The 26,943-nt window shown below is 35.8% G+C and overlaps 1 protein-coding gene across 2 annotated transcripts in view; it reads right to left on the bottom strand.

Moving 5' to 3' along the window:
* Positions 1-23,544, bottom strand: part of Lrp12 (LDL receptor related protein 12) — an 83,183-nt gene extending 59,639 nt beyond the window's left edge. For both annotated transcript variants that reach the window (XM_047516998.1, XM_047517009.1), the window contains exon 1: positions 23,120-23,544. In XM_047516998.1, coding sequence (XP_047372954.1) covers positions 23,120-23,198 — 79 coding nt within the window. In that variant the 5' untranslated portion in view covers positions 23,199-23,544. The remainder of the gene's footprint in view (positions 1-23,119) is intronic.
* Positions 23,545-26,943: the final 3,399 nt, after the last annotated feature.

Raw genomic sequence — 26,943 nt, 5'->3', positions numbered from 1 at the left:
AAGTGCTCATGCAAATGGAAATATTTTTCTTTTTTCTAAAATTAGCTTGAACCACTGGTATAAGAGCTCATGATATAACTAGAAAAGGAATTTTAAGACTGTATAAATTTAGTGAGTTCTACCTATGACTCCAGGGCTTAGAAGGGCAAAATAAAGGTTTGAAGAGATTTGAAATTCCAGAAAAAAAGTAAAAACATAATTATTATGTGTATCATAAAATTCACCTTTTTAAAGTGTACAATTCAGTTATTTTTTAGTACTATTAAGTTGTACAACCATTAACACTAGTACCTGAACATTTTCTTATCACTCCCCAAAAGAAAGTCTGTACCTATTAAAATTCACTCCCTTTTTCAACCTTTCCCCCAGCCCCTATCAACAGTTAATCTGGTTTCAGTCTCTTTGGAGTTGCCTTTTCTGGTTGTTTTAAATACACACACTCATAGGATGTGTGATCTTTTGTATCTGGCATCCTTCACCTAGCATTATGTTTTCATGTTTCATCTCTGTTGTAGTGTGGCTCTCTACTTCACTTCCTTTCATGGATCAATAATGTTCCATGTTATGGACATACACATTTTGTTTTACCTATTCATCAGTTAAACTGCATTTGGCTAATTTCCACTTTTTATGAATAACACTGTTAAGGTTTAGATATGAGGTACCTCCCCAAAGTTCATATGTGAGATAATATAAGAATTTTCAGAGGTGAAATTATTAGACTATGAGTGATATAGTCCAATCAGTGGATTAATCCACTGATGTGTATTAACTGGGAGGTAATGGTAGGCACAAAGGGTATGGCTGGAGAAAGTAGGCCTCTAGAGGTATGCCTTTGGGATCTATATTTTGTCCTTGATGAGTGAAACTTTCTCTGCTTCCTGTTGCTTTGAGTTGCTTTCTTCTGCTATAATGTTCTGTTTCACCTCAGGCCCAGAATTATGGTGTCAGCTGAGCATGGACTGAACTGCTGAAACCATGAACCAAGAGTAAATGTTTCCTCTTCTAAATTGTTGTCAGGTCTTTTCATCACAGTAACACAAACCTGACTAAAACACACTGTTGTATTTGTGTACAGTTCTTGTGTGATCATGTTTTCAATCCTCTAGAGTATAAACATAGTGTAGAATTGGTGGGTCACATGGAACTTTTCTATGCTTACCTTTCTGAGGAACTGCTTTTTACAAATGTTTGTTTCAGTTTACTTTTCTACCAGCAAAGCGTGAGCACTCAATTTCTTCCATCCTCGTTAACATTTGTTACTATACATTCTTTTTATTTCAGTCATTTTAGAGGGGATGAAGTGGCATTTCATGGTTTTGGTTTGTGTTTTCCTAATGAATTATGATGCTTATGTTTATGACCATTTGAATACAGTCTCTGGAAAAATGTTCATTCAAATCCTTTGCCCTTATTAGTTGGTAGGGTTGTCTTTTTGTATTGTTGACTTATAAGGGTTCTTTATACATGTAGATACTAGTCCCCTTACCAGATACATGATTTGCAAATATTTTCTCCCCTGTATGAACTTTTCACTTTCTTGATGGCTTCTTTTGAACACAAGTATTTAGAGACAGTCCAATGCACATAATTTTTCTTTTAGTGCTTGCGCTTTGGTCATAGTTTATAATGATATTTATACTGTATTACTAAATTTGCCTTGCTGGTATTTTGTTACATGATTTTTGCATCTATATAAATAAGGGAAATTGATTTGTGCTTTCTTTTTTGGTTTCAGGGTTAAAAATGGCCTCATGGAATGAATTGGGAAAAGCTTGTTAAAGATGGGGGGAGGTGTGCTCGTGTATGTGTGTGCTTCACAAACTGGGCACTGTTGCTTATATATTTTACTCATTTAAGGAAATGAGTTTGTAAGCATACATTTAAGTATGCTGTTCTTCTTCTAATTATTCTTTCTGGCTTATTTTCTTCTTCCTTTAATAAGCTAAAACTTCACAGCTTACTGTTGAACCACAGGTAATAAGCTTGTTGAATACATTATGGCACTTCTGGAAAGTGGGTGATGGCTGCTTTGCTCACATTGTGTATCAAGCACAGTACCCAAACTGATAAATGTGGCACACAATCAGTTTAGTACAGAAGGAAAGTGTAATGGAATTCTTTCCAACAGGCAAAGTCTTTCACTGGAGTCTCTGATTAAGGTTGAGAAGACAGTAACAGAATCCTGTTGAAAAAATGCCAGAAACCTTTGACAGCAACTGTATTTTATTAATAGTTGATAAACCTGAAGTACACAGAAAAGGGAAAGGCAGTTACCTTTTTAGGAATCAGTTTCCTGAGGTACAATTTTTATGCAAAAAAGTTCATCATTTCCAGAGTACAGTTGGATGAGTTCTAACAAACATGTACAGTCCTGCAACCACCACTACAATCAGGACATAACATTTCTATCACCCCAAAAAGTTCTCTCCTTTGCAGTCAATCTCCATTCAACACTCTAATGAGCATTATGCAGGATTCTGAACTAAAGATGCATTAAGTCTTCCCCCTGAAGTTATAAGATAGGTATCATTATACCCAAATCATGAATGAGGAAACTGACCAGGCTAACTAACTCACCCAAGATTCTTTACCTGGTAAGTGGGAGGGACAGAATAAAATCCACATCTACATAATTTTAATACTAGAAACAGTTTTCACCTAAAAATGCTCTATCACTAGTTCTTTTGAAAAACTTTCAATGTTTGTCTATATATATTCCAGTATACCTACTAGGCTCATCTGTGGATGACATCTATTAGAAGTATAAAAATTTTAGGTGCCCAATGACCACTATCTTTCATTATTCTGACACTGACACAATGCTGTTTTCATAATTTGTGTTACTTTCCTGGCCTCTATCAGCCTGAATGTGTGAACCTTGATGAATTTTGGAGTACATTTTTTAAAAAATTAAAAACAACACACACCTACAAAGCCCAAATTATACATGTAGAAAGATATGTAGAAGGATTTACATTAAACTGCAAACACTCTAACCAGCTACTTACTGCCATCCCCAAGATAGAAAGGAGGGACAGAAATAATTAATTTTTATTCTTAATACATTTCTATGATGTTTGACTTGTTAAAGTATATGTATTACTTCAAATATCACAAAGTATTATATTACTGGAATGCTGTCTTCTGGGAAAAAGCAACAAAATTCTATGGCTATGGAGGTTTAAGTTTTTCTTTATAACACTGTAAAACATAATTGGAGATAATATGTGTTTTTTTAATATTAGTGAAAAAATGGTGTAAGAACTATCATTTAATTTAAATATTAAAACATTCAATACTCTCCGTTATAGCAACTTTTTAAAATGTTCTTGTGCATGAGATTCAATGAGAAGAGTAGTAGGTGGCTGTATCTTTCCTATTCTTACTGATATTGCTAATAACACTATGACACTTGTGCACCAACTAATGCAAACAAATAGAAATAGTGCTAGATTTTGTAATAACAAAGCTAAGTGATTTTTAAATTTATTAGAATGCATAAAAGTACCTCTTTTAGGTTTGGTTTTTTATTTTTTTGCTGTTTGCATGGCTAGGAATCAGTCCAGTACTTTGCACCTGTAAGGTGGGCACTCTACCACTGAATTATACCTCCAACCCAGTCCTGGATCCTGGAGTCATTCATTGCTCCCTCTTCTGCTTCATCTTCAGACCTTCCCTCTTTTCAGGTTCCTCTGACTCTTAGGTATTTCTTGTCCATTTCTTGCCAATGTATGTCATTTTCTATCTCAGCATTTCCTTTCTCTGCCCAAGTTTTTTTTTGTTTATTCTTTTACTTTTATAGAGTTTTTGAAAGAATTCACATTCACTAATGGAGCCTCCTTACCTATCTTACTTACTCTGAACCCTCCTTATTCTAGCCTTAATCCCTAGCAAATTTCTGAAATTTAAGTAGCAAAGGTTACTAATAACCTCCCTATGAAACATTTTATCCTCAGAAATGCCAACTCTGAGTTCAGTTTCTAATAGTTGGAGGAAAACCATAGACTGTGAGGAATAGTGTCACTATAAATTCACCTGGATGCTCAATGCTACTAATTTTTTAAAGTCTATTCAATTATAACTCAAATTCCCTTGAAAATCAGTCTTCCATGATTCTATTCTAGTCTCCAACTAACTTCCCTCCACCAATACTCAAGAGAATTACCTCCCTTAGCAACTATTCAGGGATCTTTAGGCATATTTCCTTTCCTTTTCTAGAAACGGTTTTCAGTGCATATGTTTAAAGGCTCCAGTTCTCCATGTTGACAGCACTTAAATTTTTACTTATAATCCAAACCTTCCTCCTGAGGTACAAATTTCTGACTCTCAGCATTCATTGTGCATTCACCTTCAGGCAATCATCATAGTTGGTACTTTTCATTCGTGATTACTAATCCTTATAGCATTGCTGTAAAACAGATACTAGGCTCATTTTATATGCAGAGAAAGTAAGACTTAAAGAAGTTAAGAAACTTGTTCAAAGCCATACAACTGGTAAGCAGTACTGCCAAGATTTAGGCCAATTTTTTTTCTAACTCAAAACTCATAGTCTTGAATTAATAATAACAGCAGCTAACATGACTGTACACTATGTGCCAGATGATGGTCAAAGCAATTTCCATGCTTCAGTACATTTCATCTTCACAATGCCCTATGAAGGAGCTTGCTATTATTATTTCTAAAGACTTCTTTTAACTTACTATATTTTTTGCCTATGTCTATCAAACTTATTATGGGCAAGTCTTAACTTTTATCTCTATCAAACTTATTATTAAGTCCAAGTCTTAATTTATTATATGCAAGTTTGCTTCTCTTATATTCCTTACCTTGGTGAATGACAACAACATTTCCCAGATATCCAAGTAGAAGTCATGTCAATTTCTTCTCTCTCTCTCCCTCTTTTTAAATGGAGATTGAACCCAGGGGCACTTAATACTGAGCCACATTCCCAATCCTTTTTTTAAAATTTTGAGATGGGGTTTTACTAAGTTGCTGAACTTGTGATCCTCCTGCCTTAACTTCCCCAGCTGCTGGGATTACAGGTGTACACTACCATTACAGGCTCCACATTTCTTCTTTACCATCTCTTCCTTCTCTTCATGCTGCATATGTTTGTTCTCTTGATTCTTTTCAGCCCTCCTGCCATTTCCCTATTTCATGTTTCTGATATTTCTTTCCTGTATCTTTGCATTAAATGTAAGCCCCACAAGGACAGAAGCACAGAATAATTCCTGGTTCATATCACACAGTCAAGAAATATTTCCTGAATGTAAGAGTAAGTCAATTAGCTTACAAGCTGATTTTTCTGCTTTTGATCTTGCAGTCCTGAATCTTTCCACTGCTCTCTCATGAATCTGCTCATTCTTTGCAAAGCTACTAGAGATCTTTTAAAAAGACAAATTTGGTGTTAATCTTAAAAAATGAACTGTTTCAACTCCTTTTATGCATAAAAACCTGTAAGACATCCATGACTGGACTCTGTACTCTCTTCACCTTTAACTTTTGTTACTCTTTTCCTTTACAGTTTTAGCACTGCTGAAGAACAAAGTTTCTGAAATTGTTGTTTTTGAGCATGATGTTCTCTCTGCCTGGAGCAGTAAATGCACTTAGGAAATACATACCTCTACATGCCAGGATAAGTTAGGTTGTTTCCACTAATTTACAGTACTACTGAATTGTGAACACATTACTTACCATGGTTCCTGCTATCTTTTTGGGTTATTAATTTAATTGCTAGTCTCCCACACAAAATTTTGAGTGCCTTAAGAGCAAAGGAGGTCTCTTCCCTTTCTTTGTTCACTCCTTTTGTCTTCCTCTTTTTTACTTTCTCCCTGTCTTGCTTTTCCCCAGCAACTAGTTCCTAGTTTCTAACTGGGATCTCAGTAAACATTTGTTGATTTACAGATCTCAGTAAACATTTGTTGATTTAATGATTCAAATTACCAGATTTTGAAATAGGGCATGAAACAACCTCTGCACAATTAAAAATTTGGTTTCATGCCATAATTCATTAGGAGAGGAAAAGGACAGAAGGAAAACAATACAAGTGTAAGAGGAAGATATGCATTCTTTCATTAGTGAATGAAGGTAGGAAGCCACAAAGAGGAAGAGAATTCAGATCCAACTCTTTGATTTCACTAGAGTGATTTCTTATCACTGTCCTTCAAAATGTAAAATTTTGCAAATGGCCAAAGTTCTTGAGCAGCTTCAGTCTTTAGACTGTAAAGGACTCTGCTTTGCATTAGTTTTAGCATGTGTTGGTTTAGGGCAGGGAAGGAGACATCAAGGAAAAGGCATCTTTTCATCATTTTTGATTCCCAGGTTCTTAAGAGCTCAAAAGTCTATCAACTTAATAACTATGTTTAAATAACTGTTTTTTCCTCTCAGCAAACAGCTAATTTTCCATTTACCTCTACTGATGCTCATCTCATAACTTACCTACTCTCTCATGAATCCTTAAAATAAGGTCTTGCAATTCATCCTGCCAATTTGGCATTATCCTATGTAAGTATCACATATGAAGTTGAGGAATACCCTTTCTCATATAACTTTTAAAAATGATCTAATGTAAATATATCTACTTCAGCTATTTAGGTGTGCTTTCCCAAGTGAAAAGAGAGGGAAAATATTTAGCTCTTTAGTATGTATCTGCTGGCATAATAAGTACTTTCACAAATTACTTAATTATTAGCACAAATATTTGAGACTGGTATTATCACCAGTTTACAAATGAAGAAACTCAATTTCAGAAATTTACAGTAGAAACTTGCTCAAGGTGATGAAGCCAAGAAACAAAAATTGATATCCAAGTTTAGGTCTGTCTTATTCTAAAGACCATATACTTAATTCCCTCACTGTACCTTCCAAAATATAAATAGGTCTTATTTGGCTAATAATTTCATCATTTACAAAATACTTCCCTAATATATCCTTTTATTTTAAAACAATAGTAGGAACAACTGAAATTCTGATGTTAAGACCATGGAAGTTGAGATGCAGCAATTAAACTGACAAGACTACATCTGTTCCTCAGGAATAAAATCAAGTATGAAATACCAGTCTCCTCTGCCACCAAGAACAGAAGATAAGGATCCACTCTTGATAGATGCCCCTTTGCTAATGATGTACACAGACACAGTAGAATAGAAGTAGCGGTGTATTTACAATGATAAAGAATTCAAGGGTTGAGGGCATTTTCAAAAGACAGGTTGGTGTTGTTGGTAATTACTATCAAAAGCAACCTAGGAGGCAATACTAAAATCTACTATCAACAGTATATGATAACATGATGGTACAGTAACTGTATGAGACTTGGGTTTGACTTGTACTTTTGCTACTTTTATCTTTTGCTTTTTGTGAATTATATTACAGTAAATACTACATCTCATTTTTTCTTTATATACCTCATTATATCTTTATCTTTCTATAAAGCTATTACTTAAAATCAATAATTCTTTATATCTTTTAATATAGCCAGTCTATCATCACACATTTTCCTGATCATCTCATAAATGTTTCTTTTATAGTTTGCTAATTTGAAGCAGAACCCAAAGTCTCAATGCTACATTTGGTTGGTATATTTAAGTCTCTCTTCATCTCAAATGATGCTCTCGTTTTCCATGCCAATGACTTGTTACAGAAAGCCAGATCATCAGTCCTGTAAAAGGTACCCATATTTTATGATGTCACTTCCTTTTGTTGTCACTTCACTTTGTTCATCAGCAAACCTTTTCTGTAAAAGGACAAGATCATGAATATTTTAGCTCTATGGGCTGTACAATTTCTGTTTTACTCAGCTCTACAACCACTGTCACAAACAAAACAAGCATGAGAGTGGCTGCTTCAATAAAACTTATTTTAAAACTTTATTTAAAAACTTTCCCTCAACAAATAATGTTAATTGCTTACCCTAAAATGGGGTTCATACAGAGAAAGGGAGGCTAAATACTCAATCCTTTCCTCATAACTGCTTATTTTCAGAGTATGGAACTGGTTGTTTCCATTGGTATCCAGTAATTTGTTATTGTAATGGTGTCTTATTAGAAGTCTACCATTATGAACCAAGAAGTTTTTATGTAACAGTGCATTTCAGTAAACTGTTCTCTCATCTTTGGCCAACAGTTCCTTTATTTTGGCTCCTTTGTCTTTTAGAATAAACTACCAGTCTTTGGTAGCTTCCTTGCTTTAGGATACAAAAGAATACCCAGTCTCATCTTTTGCATTTTCTATCTCAGACTAGAACCAGCGATTCGTTCAATGAACCTTGGACCCCATCAATAAGAAGTAGTATTCAGAGAGCATACTTATGGTTCTAGTGCTCACTGCTCTGTATACTATTACTGCACCATTTCACTAGGGAGACCATAAAAAAAAGATAAGTTCTTTGTTTTTTGGGGGTTTTTTGTACCAGGAATTGAACCCAGGGGCGCTTAGTCACTGAGCCACAACCCCAGCTCTTTTATGTATTTTATTTCGAGGCAGGGTCTCGCTGAGTTGCTTTAGGATCTTGTTAAGTTGCTGAGGCTGACTTTGAACTCACAATCCTCCTGCCTCAGTCTCCCAAGCCGCTGAGAGTACAAGCATGTGCCATGGTGCCTGGCTAAAAGAAATGTTAATCTATGGTCAAAGGCTTAATAAGTAGTATAATCTTTCTGGAAAGCAAATCCTAGCTCTAACTGTGTAAAAATCATTTAATTCCTCTGAAGTTAAAGAGGAGTCCATTAACTCCCTTTTAAATGGGAGTTAAAATGGGGTTCCATTTCATAGTTTTGATAAAAAATACACACACACACACATAGCATTTAGAGCAATAATTAACATATGATAAGTACCACAATTAAAATTAGGCATCATTTTATTTTTATTGAAAGTTTTAAAAATATTCCAACCTTTGATCCAGCAATGCTACTTTATGACTCAATCACAGGGAAAGTAATAAAACAATTAATACAAGTTTGCTGATTATAGTATTATTTACAATTGTGAAAAACTGTAAGCAAACAATAAAATATTCAACATCAGAAAAATATTCATAAAGAGAAAGTGATATGGAAAAATGCTTCAACATATTAAATAATACCAAAAAGTTCGTGAGTCAAAGATTACCATTTCTATTAGTCAAGTATAAAAACTCATTTCATTGAGCCCAAGCCAGTTTTATTTATGTATTTATTAACCATTTTTGAACACTTGATAGAATAGTCTGATCTTTACAGTTTTACAAAACTGGTAGGTGGTAATTATCTGCATTTTTTGACAGGTTTTGAAGTTAATCTTTGTTTCTAATTTTATCAGTCACCCAATTACTATTTCTATAGATTGTCTTTTGTTCATCTACTGAGCAAAGAATAAAATTAATATTTGATGCTGAAACTATTTGCATAAGTTATTTAATAGCTTTACAAAACCTTGAGGGTAGGTAATGTAAAATTCAATAACCCAGTATCTTGCCATTTAGAAATCCCAATTAATAGCAAACCAGATTTAACTCAGAAAACATTAATAATCTGGCATCTCTGGTTCATATATCGGAAGCACCATAAGCAGATAAGATCTAGTAACAAATTAAAAACAAAGTAAATGCAGAAGGAATTAATCAGATTGCTTGTAAGTTGCAGAGTTTAGGGAGGTCTCTAACACTATAAAGAAGCAGTGCAGCATAATGGTTAAAAGCACAGATTTCAGGACTATACCATATGGGTTCAAATCCTAGTTTTCCCACTTATTTACTCTTTATTTGACTGAGGTTTAGTGCCCCAGTTTCCACATCTGTAAAGTAGAAATAATAGGCTGACAGCATTGTTATGATAAGTAAAAGAGAGAGAGAGGGAGCTGTGTATAATCTATATAGAGATACCTATCTCAATGAAATAAAATTGACAACTGGGAAGTAAACTCTCACAATTACAGTCAGTTGATTTTTCAACAAATAATGCTGGGACAACAGGAAGTCACATACAAAACAATGAGTTGACCCCTATCTCACACCATATTTTAAGAAACAGATAAAAATGGATTATAGATCTAAATATAAGGGCTAAATTATAGAACTCTTAAAAAGAAAACAGGAGCAAACCTTTCATGACCTTGGACTAGGAAATGAATTCTTTGATATGGCACAAAAAGCACAAGGAACAAAAAGAAAACACAGATAAATTGAAACTGTCTCAAAATTGAAACACTTGTGCCTTGAAGGGCACCACCAAGAATGAAAATAAAAACTACAGAATAGGAGAAAATATTTCCAAGTCATAGCCCAGATAAGAATTGATACTCAACAGTTCATTTGGGGATGGTGGCACATGCCTATAATCCCAGCAACTCAGGAGGATCACAACTCTGACAACGGCCTCAGCAACTTAGTGAGACCTTAAGCAACTCAGCAAGATAAGACTCTGCCTCAACATAAAAAATAAAAAGAACCTGGGATGTAGCACAGTGATAAATATCCCTGGGTTCAAACCCCAGTACCAAAACAAAGAAACAAAAAACCCCACCATGATACACACACATCTCTACAACTCTTACAACTCAAATCTTACAACTCAACAACAAAAAGACAATTTAACCAAATAAGAAATGAGCAAAAGATTTGAATGTATATTCTCTTAGTAATATATATATATATATATACAAACAGACAAACAATACATATAAAAAACCTCAACATCATTATGTATTAGGGAAATGCAAATCAAAACCACAATGCTATACTACTTGACACCCATTAGAACAGCTGTAATAAAAAAGAGACAACAAAGCATTGGTAAGGATGTGGAGAAACATAACCTTCATACATTGCTAGTTGGAATGTAAAATAATACTGCTCTTTGGATAAGTTGGAGTTCTTCCAAAAGGTAAACATAAAAGTTACCCTATGAGTTAGGAATTCCACTTTCCTGTATATACCCAAGAGAAATGAAAATATAAGCTGACAAAAATCTTGTTACTCAAATATCCACAACAACATTATCTAAAAAGTAGAAACTAACCAAATGCCTGTCAAATGATGAACAGATAAAATATGCCATGGCCACAGAATGGAATATTATTTGGCCAATAAAAGAATGATGTACTGAATTATATTACAATATGGATGAATCATGTAAATATCACACCAGATAAAAAATCAAACACAAAAGACCACATATTATATGATTACATAGGTAAGAAATGTCCAAAACAGGCAAATATATAGCAACACAAAATTGATTCATGATTGCCAAGGGCTAGAGGGAAAGAACAGGGTCAAGGTGCATACATACAGGGTTTCCTTTTGCACTGAGGCAAATACTCTGAAATTAGTTGTGATGGTTGCACAACTCTGAATATACTAAAAACAACTGAATTGTACACTTTAAAAAGTTGAAGTTCAATGTATAAAACTGTCAACACTTTTTAACAAAAGCATATTACATTATAACCAATTGGCTTATCCTGAGAATGAAAAGTTAAATATTAAAAAAATCAATCAATAAAATCACTATGTTAACAGTCTAAAAAGAAAAATCATAATGATACCAGCAGACATAGAAAAAAAAACTTTTCAAAATACAACATTCACTTGTGATAAAAACTTTCAGCACACTAGAAATAGGAAGGAACTTCTTCAATTTGATGAAGGTCATCTGTGAAAACCCTGCAGCTAATGTACTTAATGGCAGAAACTGAGCCCCACACCCATGGTGGAAAACAAGCAGGCATTCTCACTCCTCTAACTTTACTTAGTATTTAAAAAGTCTTGGCCAATGCCATACGTGAAAGACTACAGTAAGAGAGGGCAGGCAGGCGTAAGTTTGGAAAGACAAGAACATCACTGTTGATATTTATGAATGACATAACTATATAGAAAATTCTAGGAAAATCTAAACAATACTCACAGAATTAATAAGTGGGCAGTCATATTTCATACATACAAGTAAAGAACAACTGAAAACCAAAATTTAAAGTAACATCATTTTCAACAGCTCCCCTGAAAAAGAAATGAATATATATGTAAATATATACATGTATACACACACATACACACACACAGGGTCTATATGACAAAACTATAAAACACTAATGAAAGAAATTCATAGATCAGAAAAAGGAATATAATGAAGATGTTAATTCTTCTCAACATCATCTATAAAACACAATACCATTCAAAGTTCCAGCATGAGTTTTCAGATAAAGACAAGCTGATTCTAAAATGTATATAGAAAAGGAATTAGACAGTTAGGAAACCTCGACAAAGAATGAAAATAAAGAGATTATATTACTCAATTTTAAGACTTACTATAGAGCTACAGTAATCAAGACTGTGGTAATGACAAAGTGATTCACACAGAACAACAAAACTGAAAGGAAAGTCCCAAAAATAAACCCAAGCAATATGGCTACTTGATCTCTGGCAGAGGAGCAGAGGCAGCTCAGTGGAGAAAAGATAATCATTCTTTTCAACAAATAGTATGAATAAGCAAAGTCTTTTTTATAAACCTTTTATAAACCTTACAAAAAGATAAATAAAAATGGATCTTAGATCTAAATGTATAATATAAAACTCTGAAACTTTCAGAAAAAAATTAAAAAACCGTTCTAATCTGGGGTTAGGTACAGAGTTCTCAGAAATGACACCAAAAACATAATTCAAAAAATAAAAGTTACCTGTTAAGTTCAACTTTATCAAATGCAAAAACTTTCTGCTCTGCAGGTAGCACTATCAAGAGAATAGAAAAGTTAACATACAGATTCAGAGAGAAAACACAAAACACGTAAGTCTTCTTGAAACTAGACAGTAAAAAAAAAAAAAAAAAGAATTAAAAATGGGTAACAAAGGTGAACCCTTCAGTCGAGATGGCAAAAATGTATGTGAAAAGATGTTTAACATCATTATTCGTTTTTAAAAATGCAAATCCAAATCAGGAGTTACCACTACATAATTTTTAGAATGACAAAAATAAAAAATATTGAAAATACTAAGAGTTGGTGAAGGTCCACAGTCTGAATTCTCACACATTGCCAGTAAGAATGCAGTTAACAACCACTCTGGAAAACAGTTTGGTAGTTTCTTCTAAAAACAATCCATACATAAAACTTAGGACACAGCAGTTCCACTCCTAAGTATTTAACCTACAGAACTAAAAACTATTTCCACACACAAACCTGTATAAGAGTTTTTATAGCAGCTTTATATATAATAGCACCAAACAGAAAGCAACGCAAATACCCATCAAATGAACTAATAAAACTGAGGTACACCCATACAATGGCATACTATTCAACAACAAAAAGGAATAAACTATTGAGTCAATCAATGATGTGGATGTTTCAAAGACATTACACTGAGTAAAAGCTCCAGTCTCAAGTGGTATATGTTGTACAATTCTATTTATATGACATTCTCAAAAAGACAAAACTATGGTGATAAATCCATCAGCAATTATCAAGGATTACTATGGGTAGGCAGAGGATGTACCCACAAAGTAATAGCAGGAGGAAGATTTCTGAGTCATTTTGTATCTTGAATTTGGTGATAGCTACATGAATTTGTATATGTGTTAAAATCAAGAGAACTTTACACCAAAAGGGTAAAATATCATTTCCATAAAATTTTTAAACAAAATTTTTTAAGAATCAGCTTAAAATCTTAAAGATTAACATAAGTTATTAAACTAGAAACCAAGGAAATCAGTATACCATGAAACTGAACCAAGAACTAGTTCTCTGAAAACACCTAAAATAAAGAAACCTGTAATAAGTCTTTTGAAGAAAAAAAATGACAGTGAAACAGATGGGTATAAAATGGCAAGGGTGATATAGATGTAGAAAATATTTTAAGATACTGTTATAACTTTAAAGCAATACAGAAATATTGCTAAAATAACAACATTCTAGGAAAATATAAATTGGCGAAATTGACTCCAAGAAGAAATTGAAAAAATAGTTATTCCTCCAAAGTCATTAAGCACATATATTATACTTTTAGAGTTCTAACAAACTTTTAAGAAACAACATCATCTATTTACTCTAGCTAATTAGGTCCCTACTTAGATCAGAGAATAAAAATAAAATAAAATAAAAAGCAGAGCTAAATCATGTATTCTGATTCTAATTCGCTCTAACCTACCCATAACCATCAATCAAATCAAATGCTCTAGAGGGAGGTTGGATAATGAGTACCAAATTTAGTTATATAGGAGAAATAAGTTCTAGTGTTCTACAGCACAGAAGGGTGACTGTAATTCATAAGAATTTATTATATATTTTTTAAAGAACTAAAAGAGAGGAGCTTGTAGGTTCCCAACACAAAGAAATGATAAATGTTTTAAGGAAATGGAAATGTTAATTACATTGATTTAATCATTATGCATTGTATATATTTATCAAATTATCACTGTATCCAATAAATATGTATAATTATTATCTGTCAATTTTATTTTTTAGAAATATCAAACCATTCTTCATTGTAATTCAATGGGAAAAAGTAATGTAGAGTTGAATTCTATGCAAATTTCTTCAATTTTATCTATACTCATTTGTAGTTTTCATATTGGTCCTAACTACAGCCAACCATTTTAATCATTTTATAAAACTGGATGTTTTATATTTAAGCAAAGTGTGCTATCAAGCATCAAATATATAAAACAGGTACACTGTACCTGAGGTGATTTAAGAGACTTTCAACCCCCTGACCTGAGTTCAATTCACATTTAGCATTTCCATTTCTACCCCAACAACTGCTGCTTTCATATGTGAGTTCCATTTCTCATGGGACCAATCCATCTCCACTAAGATATTTTATTGACTTATTAATATATTTGTAAGGTTTATTCATAGGAAAGGATCTACTTCTTATAGGCTCATCTCTACTACTATGCTCAGTGAAATAAAGTCTAACCACACTAGGAATGAAAACGTTTCTCTCATCAGCTCTTATTAATACAAAACTATTCAGTTTTACTTTCCTATTACAGTATTACACCATTCATGAACAAACACACTTTTTAAAATTTTCTTTTAGTCATCAATGGGCCTTTATTTTATTTATTTATATGTGGTACTGAGAGTTGAACCCAGTGCCTCACACATGCTAGGCAAGCACTCTACCACTGCACTATGACCCCAGCCCACAACTCTTTTACTACTCATAACAGAGAACACTAAAATTTTTTATACTGTTCCTGACCACCAAAATCAGCAAAACTGACTGTAAACTGATCTCATCAATATAAATGCAAAGTCTAACAAATATTAGTAAATGTATTCTAGATGATTAAAACCATCTTGGTATGGAATTTTCATGAAATCAAAAACAGTTCAACAACAGAATCACATGAATGTAATTGATATGGATAAACCAATCTACCTATTCAATAAACACTATCTGGCATTATACTAGGTTTGTTTCACACACATAACTATCTCTACAGTAATGTGCATAAATGTAAAACAATTCACTCATTATATTTTTTGTTTTGTTTTGGAAAATATAGCTATTTTTCATTTATACATTTTTATTTAACATGTTATTTATAATAACATGTAATGGGTTTCTTATTGTCATTTTAGATGAATTAATACTTTAACAATTCTCAATTTTAATTTCTAATCTTGTCAATGCACATATATCTCCCATTTACAAAACATTTTTTGGATTCCCCAACGATTGTGGAATTCTGAGACCTACCAGTTTAAAAATACTGCTGTACTATACTTCCTTATACTAACATATCATAATTTATTCATACATTTTATTGCTGATGTACATCATGGGTTGTTTCTAGTCTGGGACTATAACAAATTAAGAAGGCTATATTCTTGTACATGTCTTTTGGCACCCACATTGAATACCTTCTTCTGTTGAATTCATACCTAGAAATGGTGCTGTTGGGATACCAGGGCTGCTATTTAGCTTTAATAGACACTGTTATTCAAAGTGACTATTGATCATCTGAAACATAACTACTTTAATGAAAATGAGCTGTAAGTATAAAATTTATAAAAGATTATGGAGACAGCATGAAAAACTTTAATTCAGACTCTTATTAATAATTATTTTGTTGATTACATGTTAAAATGACAGTATTTTAGATATACTGGGTTAAGTATATTATTAAGTAATTTAATTTTTTTTATTTTTAGTGTGGCTATAGGAAAATTTAAAACTAATGTAATGATTTACATTTGAGGCTTACATTATAAAGACAGATGTGTTCATAGTTTGGAGTAACCAAGAAAGACTTTTCCAAGGTGGCAGCATCTGAAGGAAAGCCAAAGGACAGGCAGGAGTTAGCCTAATGAAGAAAGTGATGCAGGAAAGAAGATAAACCAGGCTGAGAGCACAGTATGTACACAGACCAGGAGACAGGAGAACTCTACAGTATGGCAGGAAGGTTGTGTAGAGGAGGATGAAGCAGAGCTACAAAGGGCAATGTCACAAGATAAGGCAGAGAAGTAGAAGCTAGACAATCATAAAGGCTCTGGTGAGTTATATTAGTATTTTAAGAATAGGAAACTACTGTTGGATTTCACAAACGAAAGCTACAAAATCAGATTTATACTTTAGAAGTTGCTCTGGCTGTTATGTGTGAGGTGACTGATCAGTCCAAGTCTAGAGCCAAGACTAGTTTAGCAGCCATTACAACAATGAAGAAAAAGAAAACAAAAAACAATGGGCCTCTACAAGAGGAAGCAGAAAAGAATAGTAGACAAAATCATTACTCTCAAAGATTCAGTTTCTTCTAATAATACCTACACTTGACATTTATTTTGAGGATTAATCATGGCATTATTTTGGAAAGATGTTCTGTATTCTAACTATTAGTACAAGTTTTAGTGCCATGAGAACAGGCAATAACAATTTCAAGAAACTGAATTATATTTCAGAATATTTCAAATACAAAGATTCATCTTATTTCTCTGTATATTTTCTCTGACATAGGCACTTAAAACCTGAAAGATGCTTTAGCTATTCAGTTGTCAGATAAAAGGTTTACTCTTCCTCATATTTGAAAAGGTAAATTCTAATTACTAAACATTCTACTGTGTTCCACTTAATTCTAATATTAAAACATTAGCACTATTTTTGATTTCTCTAAGAACTGAAATGTAAATGAATTAAAGGTAGATATCAACTTAGTCTCCTTCCATGGTAAGTACATCAGTGTAAAACAAATTCACTTTTTACACTAATACTAGTGGAGCATGGAGTTATCAAGAGGAAAACTATTCTGTCAGACTCATTTACTTTTAAGTGTTGAGACTTTCTAAAGTTCTATCTTCTATAAGGTACACAACCCAGGGAAAAAATGTAAAAGGTCACTTTATTCTGTTGAAATTCACTTAACTACTGATATATTCTTGACTCTTCCAAAGACATGAAGCAATTTTTATTGATCACATAGTTCAAAGCTTTTAACTTGGCCAAAAATGTTCTTTGCTTCTGGCAGGAGACGTTCCTCAAGTATACAAAGAGGACAGGCTGTGAGAGTTAAGTTCCCCACAGGACCCTTCTCAGGTTTCTCCTCAGACCTTCTTGTCATCTGTTGTACAACGCTCACCACACTATGCCCTTCTTGTATTAACTTTTCTTAATCTGCTCTCTTCTAGAATAAAAAACAGAAACTTAACTTCTAAGGGTCCAAACTGTTCTATGAAACTGAAGACACAAAAATCACCCTCAATCTCTCAATTCTCTTCACTTTCAACAAGTAATCTCATGTGACATTACTTTGAGGAATATGAACAAACAGATACAATCTCCATCTTCCCATCCAGACCTAAGGACACTTACACAAATATTTCTCTCTTTCCCTCTTGTGACCAAAGACGAAGTATCTTTTTTCCCTATCAACAGAGCAATCCTTGGTTCAAGTTCCCTGTGTCACCTGGATTACAAAATTCCTAACCATCTCCTCCCTACTCTTGCCTATCTCACAATATTCCACACAGTAGTAAATTAAACTACTTCAAAAGACAAATCACAATGTTACCAAAACCTCTTCAATAGTTAACACTTAAACCACTTGTTACAGAGATTTTATTCATTTACTGGCAACACACCAGCTCTATCATCAGCTCTTAGCTGATTCTGGGCCTTTCATAAGGTATTTCCTTATGCAAGTTTCTCTTACTCCAACGCTAACATGGTTAGTTATCCTTCAGGTCTTATAAATGCTGCCAAAGAAGACTTTTCCTAATTACTGTTATTTACTGTCTGTGCTTTGTTTCTGCTAGAGAATTTATTACAACTCATTGACTAGACTGTAATATAATAAGGGCAGGAACTATGTTCATCAGGTTGTATACCTAACACAGTACAGACAAAAGCAAATGCTTGACAAGTATTCGTTAAATAGATTAATAGTGAAGAGACAGGATTAGATTGTAATTCTGATTCCAGGACTTCCTAGTGGTTTGATCTCAGATAAACTTTTCTGAGTTTCCATTTTCTCTTCTATTAAAAAGGAGTAAATGCCCCACAAGATTGCTAAATGAGACTTACTGAAAATTATCAATGAATAAAGATCAAGTACAGTAACTAACTTCATAAATGCTTAATAAATGTTAGGTTCACTTTCTCCCTTCTATAGCTTAGTGAGAATTCCCTAAATTAATCCTGTATAGAAACTATAGAAACATTTGCATCTACTTAAAAAAGAATGGCATGTACCTGAACAGATAGATAACTTATATTTACAAAATCTAATTCTAAATCTTAGAAATGGGGATAAGTAATGTACACCTATTTACCTATCTATCTTAAAAAGGGAGGAAGCAGAGTTGAGGAAAAAGAAAAGAAACAGAATGGAAAGGTAACCTTAACTTCAATTCCTAAATTTAGAACAACCTTCATACATACAAAGACTTGTACCAAGACTAGGAACAATACTCTAAAATTCTAAACTCATTTTCTATTTGCTTATATCTATATAAAACTCACCTAATTTTTAACATATTGGTCTCCTTTTTACTTTTTTCTTTAAATTATTACTATCAGTAATAAAATTTAAGAAAAAATAAAAACAAAATACAATAACCAAAAAAGCGAAATAAAAACACATCAAATCAGAAATATAAAAGATCTCTCATTCCCTTAATTCTTGATACTTTAAATTTCTATGCACAAAATTAAAGTCAACATTTTCTTTAACTGCTGTTCACTTTTCAACATTCCCCTTAAGCTTTCATCACCAATTTTACTTTCTAGGAACCTTCCAAATCATTTACCCTACATTATTCAAATCTCCTCCAAACTTTTCCTGGAATAGAGCTACCTCTCTAAAAGTAGTCATTCAACACTTTTTTGGTCGATAACCACCTTAAATGTTGTAGACATACTGTCTCCCTTCATATTCTCACTAGGATATGGATATAATTTAGATTCTGAACTCAAGGAAGAGTTTAAGTTAAGCAATTAATTCAGTTTTATTCAACATATTTTATGTAATCAAGTTTGACTTCTTTAGAAGTAATTGCTATCTACTTAGACTTTTTTCTTATGTTCCGTTATTTCTACAACCTTTCTAAAACTGGAACTTCTAGTCTATCTTTCAACTGGAAACTTTTAAAGTGCTGCTGAATGTTCCATAAAATTCATGGAAAAAGATTCATTCATTAGACATATAATGCAAGAAAAAAAAAAGAATATCGTATGTTGCTGTAACATCTAGAACAGTGCAATAAAGGCTCTTAGTTATAATACATTGAAAACCAGTTAAAAGATGAATTTTATCACAGGTCAGTTGGTGTACATCAGGAAGAGTTCTGAATGCTACAAAATGCTTTGGCAACAGATAACTAAAAACTAACCACTGCAATTCTTCAGGGATATAGTAAAATCATAGCAAATAATCTGAATTACATATTAAGACTTCATCTAGGGCAGTTTTTAATCAAACTTAAGGATTACAATTTATTAGTGGGTCCAAAATTAGTGAGTCCAAACCAGCAAATGAGGTAAGGAACAACGGAAGGGAGGAGGTAGAATAAATAGAAAATATCTGGTTATATCACTGGTAGTAAGGGTATTATTTCAATATTGAAAACAATGTAAAATGCATTTGAAGAGTGGGTTTTAGTGAAAGTCAGAAAACACTGATCTGGGAGACAAACAGAAGTAGAAAGGATAAAGCAATGCAACTGCTACAATTAAAAATTGTGAATTGGGAAGTGAGCAAGACTAACAGTTTCTAATGACTGGAAGTCACAGATTAGGGAAAATCCATTCATTTGTAAAAGGCCCATTTCGTTATCTGAGAAAGAAAGTACTTTCTCTTCTGATGGTAGGCCTAGGACAATGTCCAGCTCACAGATGCTACCACTAATGTTCTTATCCCTTCAAATTCTGAAAGACTGCAGAGGTTTCCTTTAGGCACTTTCAATGCAGTGAAGCTATATAAATTTCGGAAAGATAATTATTGGTCCTTGGACAAATACTCTTAGAAAACTTTAACTGTAGGCTGTTGTAAAACTACACAGTGTAATTTATACAATTTAGAATTTCAAATAAAATCCAGAAAGGATTCAGAAATGTAACTTCAAAGCATAACAGTCACATATCATAGTCCATTAAAAAATGGTTACATGAAGAGTAACACCACCAAGTAAGGATATTTTTTAAAAAGGTACACAAAATGTTTCAAAGATTCAAGGCACCAATTGGAGTATTTAATGTTGCAGTTAATAAATATGAATCACACTGTATTATTATTGAAATTCTCTAAATACAAGCCAATAAACCACCTTTTCTTCACTGGATCTGTATTAAGAATGAAGCTGAATATTCCATTGTTTTGACAGTATTTCCTAATTAATTTTGAAGCCACTTTAAAAAACAAAAATTTATGACTGTATAAGGGGGCTTTCATAAATTCCAGCTAATAACTGTTCTAAGAGACTCTAGGTGATGACTCTATCAGGATGCAACTACTATTCATCAAAATTACATATTCTAGTCACCCATCTCTCATTATTGTTATGGAAGCACATCCCCTACTATTGTTATAGCTTTTTAAAATTGAAATAAATCCACATTTGGTTGGAGACAGAATACACACACACACAGGTATACAGAGAATTTCCCCAGTTGTAGATGAAGGATTCCTTTAATCTCTGATACAAGGTTCTATCTGGCTCAGTGTCTCCTTTTTTCTTATACCCTGAAACTTATGTGGCTTGAGACATCAACTTTTAGCATAATTACCTGCTAGTTTTACAACGTGGTCCCACAGTGTTGGAATATGGAGCTTAGTCTTTGACTAACCATTCCTCACTCAACAACAAATTTCCAAATGATAAACCTTTGAGAAGCATCTACCAGAAAGTCACTTTGTATGCAAGTAAAAAAAAAAAAAAAAAAAAAAAAAAAAAAAAAAAAAAATGCACCAAGCAAATTATGGGGCTTCCAACCTCTTATCCCTAGAGGCAAAAGACTTAGTTCAAACACCATGACGCAGGTTTATTAAAAGAAGAGCCCATTTACTTATTTAGTCTGACCAAACATCACAGAAATTCATTTCTGATTACAGTGCAGGACATATACAGCTAGACATTCCTGATCACCCTAGATTAAAGATTCCACTCACTTCTTCTCTCTCCTGGGCCATTACTCCAAACTTAGTGCACATCTATACCCACCTTCAGGCTAGAAGAAGCAACATAATAGCTTATTGATCTATGGTGTAGACCCAAACCCACAAGTCATCAGGCAAGCACCGGTTATAGCCACTTTATGCAACTAACAATCCGAAATCATACATTGAGTTTTCTGGACCCACAAAGGCACATCATTGGCAATTACTACATCAAATGTGCACCAAACCACCTTTTTTCCCAGAAACAAAATAATATATGCCTCAGAAAGGGGAAAAAAAACACATCCTGAATTACACTGAAAAGACTATTTGTTGGCTGTTGGTAAATGCCAATTTAAGTTCACTACATTTTTTTCATGTAGTGTAAATTCTCGGGTTTTAAAAGTTATCATCAAATTCAATTCCACAGATAAATGCTTTCAAAGAGATACTTCCTCATGAATTAGATATTGACTGACCCCCTTCACCCTCCCTATTATACTAGTCGAATTAAATAACTTAGACTTTTTATAAGTAAAATTTACCAAAAAATGGTAACATATTTATTTTCTTTTGGAGAAATCAAAATGATACTCCAAAAGGAAAGGTTAACTGTTTTCTCTGAAACTGTCTTTCAACGCGTTTAACTGATAAACTAAGAACGGTGAAGTCAGAGGTGGAACTCAAATCTCTCAACCGATGAATGTCCTCTCCAATTAATTCCACTTAGAGCTTGTTCTGACCCCACGCAATATAAAACACAGTCCCGACACACAGTCAGGACTTCACAGTTCAGCCTTCGCGTAACCCGAAAGGGTATCCCGAACCTGATGGATCCAGACGAGAACACGGCAGGGCCAACAGTGCGGACGATGATGGATGAAATGACAATTGTGCCACCACTCGAGCAGACGTGCACGCCCTCGGAGGGAAAGACTGAGAAGGGGCTGGAAACTATTTTCTGGCCTTCTCCGCGTGCTCCTCCTGGTGAACCAACAGGATCCTACACGCCCGGGACCAACTGAGCCTCGGGCCCTCGAGGTGGAGAGGTAAGAAGAAAGCAGCGGGGTGCTTTTTCAGAGTGGGAACCAAAAGGAATCGGTGCGGTGGCAATTTCGCCAGAGAGAGAACTTCCTGAGCCAGGGAGGGGAGGGGTGGCAGGACCGTCCCGCGGCGGCGGGGGCGACCTCCCTTCTCTCGCGCTCGTACACCTTTGTGTGTGTGGGACTGTGCCGCGGCTGCGAGTGCGCGAGGAGCCGGCGCCGGGGCCCTCCTGCCCCGGTCGGGAAGTGCGCCGCACCCCTCGCTCCCCCGGGTCCCCCTGGCCGGGACCCCCAGCCCTTGCCCACACCCCGAGGAGCTCGAGGTGGGCGAAAGCATCTCCGTGTGGGGACAGCCCTCGCACCGCATCTCCCTCCCACACCGCTCCGGTCTTTGTCCTGCCAGCGGCCGGGGTCTCCCCGCCGGTCTCCCGGGAAAACCCCGTCCTGGAGGCCTCGGGGCCCCGGGTCGCCCCAGCTTTGTTCGGTCAACACGGAACGAGGGACGCTGACACTTACCGTACACCCCAGCGAGGAACAGCAAGACCAACGCAGACCTCCACCGCGGAGACTCTTTTGTGCTCCAGCGACGGGCCATAACCACGGCAGATGGAGGGAGCGAGGAGATGGAGGAGGAGGAGGAGGAGCTGGGGCCAGACGCCGCTGCCGCCGCCGAGCCCCGGGCTGCTCCCTGCGCTCTCCGCGGCGGCGGGAGGGGGAGGGGAGGGGCTGTCGCCGCCCGCGCGCGCTCCCTCCCTCAGCCGCGCGCCCGCTCGCACCCCGGGCGGAGCGAGAACCCACGAGAAGCAGCCTTCCCCCGGGCAGGGGCAGGCAGCGCGCGCACTGGCGCGAAGCGAGGGGGCGGCGAACACCGGGCTCGGGCCTCGAGCCGCACAGGGAAGCGGGCGCCGCCTCCCGCCAGACGGAGCGCGAGTCGGCACCGCGCTCATCCGTGCACTCGGCAATCCCCTGCCCGCCTGCCTGGTTCCCGCCCCGCGCTCCGCTGGACTTCACGAGTCTCAGTCCGATTTCCCCGCGACTGGAGCCCGAGGAGCGAGGCAGTGCCAATCGATGAGCGAGCGTGCGAACGCCGGCCGCCAAATTCCCTGGGGCTGGAGAGCGGGGCTCTCGGCGGAGCTCAGTCGCTGTCGGAGCCCTCCGCGCTGGCCGCGCGGGTGGGGCGGGGCCGAGTTGCGAGGCTGAAGGTGGCCACGTGTGAGGGAAGAGTAGGCGTTTGGAGGCTGGGAACTTGAGAGTTCCTTCGCCTACCTGCCTTGGCTTTGGGATCGGCGCGGGCTGGGGTGTCGCCGGTTAGCACCCGGCAAAGGGCCGCGGGTGGGTGGAAGTGAACGCGGGGTGGGGAGCTGGGTCTGATGCCTACGCTTAAGTTGCGGGGAATGAGCCGAGCAAGGTTAGAGTGTAGAGCAGTTCCAGTCGGACGTGGAAGCTGTTTGACATCTCGCGGCGGGGGCGGCAGTCTGCAGGACTGGGCTTGAGCCGACCATGGGGTCGGGAGGTGGGAAGAGGGATCATTCAGCGCTCCCTAATTTACCTAAACACCCCTCCCCGGTTCTCCCAAGGAATGTGACCCTCCTTCCCCCAGAACCCCTTGACACTTGTAAATACCTCCGTAGTGACCCTGATGCAGCACATCTTCTGCCTTGTATTTTTAAAATGTTTTGTCCAAGGTCTTATCTCATGTTAGATTTATCGTTAGCCTTATAAGCAACGATAAATTATTTTATTACATACTGTCCTATTGATTATCTCTTTTTAATCCATAACAATCTTGTGACATAAATATTATTCTTATCTTTTAGATAAGAAAATAACACTCATGTTAAATTACCCAAAACGATATAGCAAAACAAATCGTTTGAAACAGTTTTTGTCATTCCAAAGTCAAGATTATTTTCCCTGTACCACAGCAAACTCAAGCACAATGCTTAGGGCAGAGTAAATGTTAAATTTTAAGACTTACTTTTTGTGAGTATGTTATTAGACTTTCCCTCTATCTGCTTGCTGATTTGTCTGCTTTAAGATTCTCCCCTGGAAAAGGTAGTCCAAATAAAATTAAATATTACAAAATTATAATTAAGAAGCCTTGTATAATCTGGCAAAAAAGTAACCAGAACTCTGAAATGTTTTCCATTCTCTTTGGAGAAAAAGAAGCAACTTCAGTGTTCCCTCAGCAATCTGAAGATTTCTTTTCTGGTTTTAGGGTTCTATGCTCCACTTGTTTGTTTCCTGAACTCTTATAAACTGTGCTGTGTTTTGGTGGGGTTGCATGCAAAGTAAAGAAATAGATTGGATTGGCACCCCTTCTCCCACCGGGCTTTCGGTACCATTCAAGGAACTCTGTCCCCAATACAAGACACAGGATGGATGTCCTCATCAGTCCCTTACTATCCCTGCATTAACACACCTCCTACCCCTACACTTTCTCATCTACCTACTTGTGTCTTAAACTTGTCAGGTTCTCAAACTTTTTGGTAAGCAGGCTCCTTTAACATTCTTAAATTTAGCTCCAAAGAAATTTTGTTTGTATGGATCATATCCATTAATATTTACTATTTGGAAATTAAAACAAAAATTAAAATATCTGTAAATTCTTTTATAATAAAAATGAGTGACATTTAAATTACTATTTTCTAAAAATTAGAAGAGTGGCATTGTTTTCCATCTTCATAAGTCTTAATCTGACTTAAGACAGCTGTATCCTCATGCATCCAATCTGTTGCAATATGTGGTTTTGGTTGAAGTATATAAAGAAAAGACAGAGATATATAAATTGGCAAAGAAAGGACCTTGTGTTATCATCTGAAATAGTCTCAGGGCCAACCCCACCAAATGTACTCTGAGTATCCCTAATCTGAAAATCCAAAATGCTCCAAAGCATTGAACATTGAGGGTCAATATATTTCAGAATTTGGAGCACTTTGAATTTCAGATTTTTGGATTAAAGATGCTCAACTAGTAAAGTCTATGCACATTTTCCAAAATCTTAAAAACTCTGAAATATGAAACTTCTGGTCCCAAGCATTTCTGCGAAGTGATACCCATTCAATTAAAAAAATTCTTCTAGGTGTGTATCTTACATTTTTCAAACCCAAGTTCTTTGTTTCTTACTGGAAAGGATGCAGTAAGTAGATCCAATAATGTTTCATGAAGGAACTTTTTATTTATGTAAAATAATTCAAATACAGTACCAGACATTGGTAAGGAAAATGACACGAAATAGTACACCCCTTTGTCACCTAATCTGCCTACCTGGCTACATAGGCTGTTAGATCAATTCATATGAGGAAACTGAAATCCATTAAAACTAACTATAAAGTGGTTTGTATTGGTAACAGTTCCCCTGCAGTTGGACTACTGATTTTATGGACAGTGTTCTGATCTGCATCTCATAAAACATAAATCATGCCCCTAGGACCCATGTGGTTCTGTGTGTGTGTGTGTGTGTGTGTGCGCGCGCGCGCACGTGCTCGTGCCCACACTCATGTGTTACTGGAGATTTAACCAGTAGTCTCCAACTGAGCTACACCCCCAACTTCCACAACCCTCATTTTAAATTTTATGTTGAGATAGGTTCTTGCTAAATTGCGGAGGCTGGCCTTGAATTGTGATCCTCCTGCCTTAACCTTCTGTGTCACTGGTATTACATCCAAGAGTCACCATACCAATTCTTTAAATCTGAGTCCCCTGGATCCATAGATGAAGCAATTCATATGAAGAAACTGAAATCTTCAGAGAGTCTCCAATGCTTTCTGGGATTGTATGAAAATTATGTGTTCATGTACTTTTATAGGGAGAAGATTATTTTCAGTAGATTAAAAAAAACTGTCAACCATTAAAAACACATTTAAGAAAAATTTAGTAACAGAACTTTTCCAACGTCGCTTCTCCAGTGGGTCTTGAACATCTCAAGAATGTGAAATTGGGAGTGAAGTAGTACATAGACAGCTTCTTTCTCCCTTGACTTGTTGGGAAAAAGGTCACAGTCCTCCATTTTATGGAGGCATGCCTAAAATCCTTTTGTTTGATTTTTAAATTTTCTATTTCTCCCTTGTTTATCATCTCATATAATGGTTACATTTTTACTCTTGTCACCCATAAAAATTCACTCCAGTTCAGTATAGACCCTGCTCCATTTAGTAGTATTTGAAAATCTCATCTACACTATGAGGTGAGACTGGGAATTTGTCTACCCTTCTGAGCATCATCTTTTATTGGAAAGAAAATTGATGATAGTGGATTTTCTATTTGGCATGCTGCCAAACAAACTAAATCTTTAACTCCCCCCTCAAAGGAATGTTATTTTTTAAAAGAAAAACAAACAA

Source organism: Sciurus carolinensis, chromosome 1 (assembly GCF_902686445.1).
Source record: "Sciurus carolinensis chromosome 1, mSciCar1.2, whole genome shotgun sequence".
NCBI lineage: Eukaryota > Metazoa > Chordata > Mammalia > Rodentia > Sciuridae > Sciurus > Sciurus carolinensis.
Note: the sequence above shows the minus strand (reverse complement) of the source record. Positions and strands in the feature narration are given on the sequence as shown.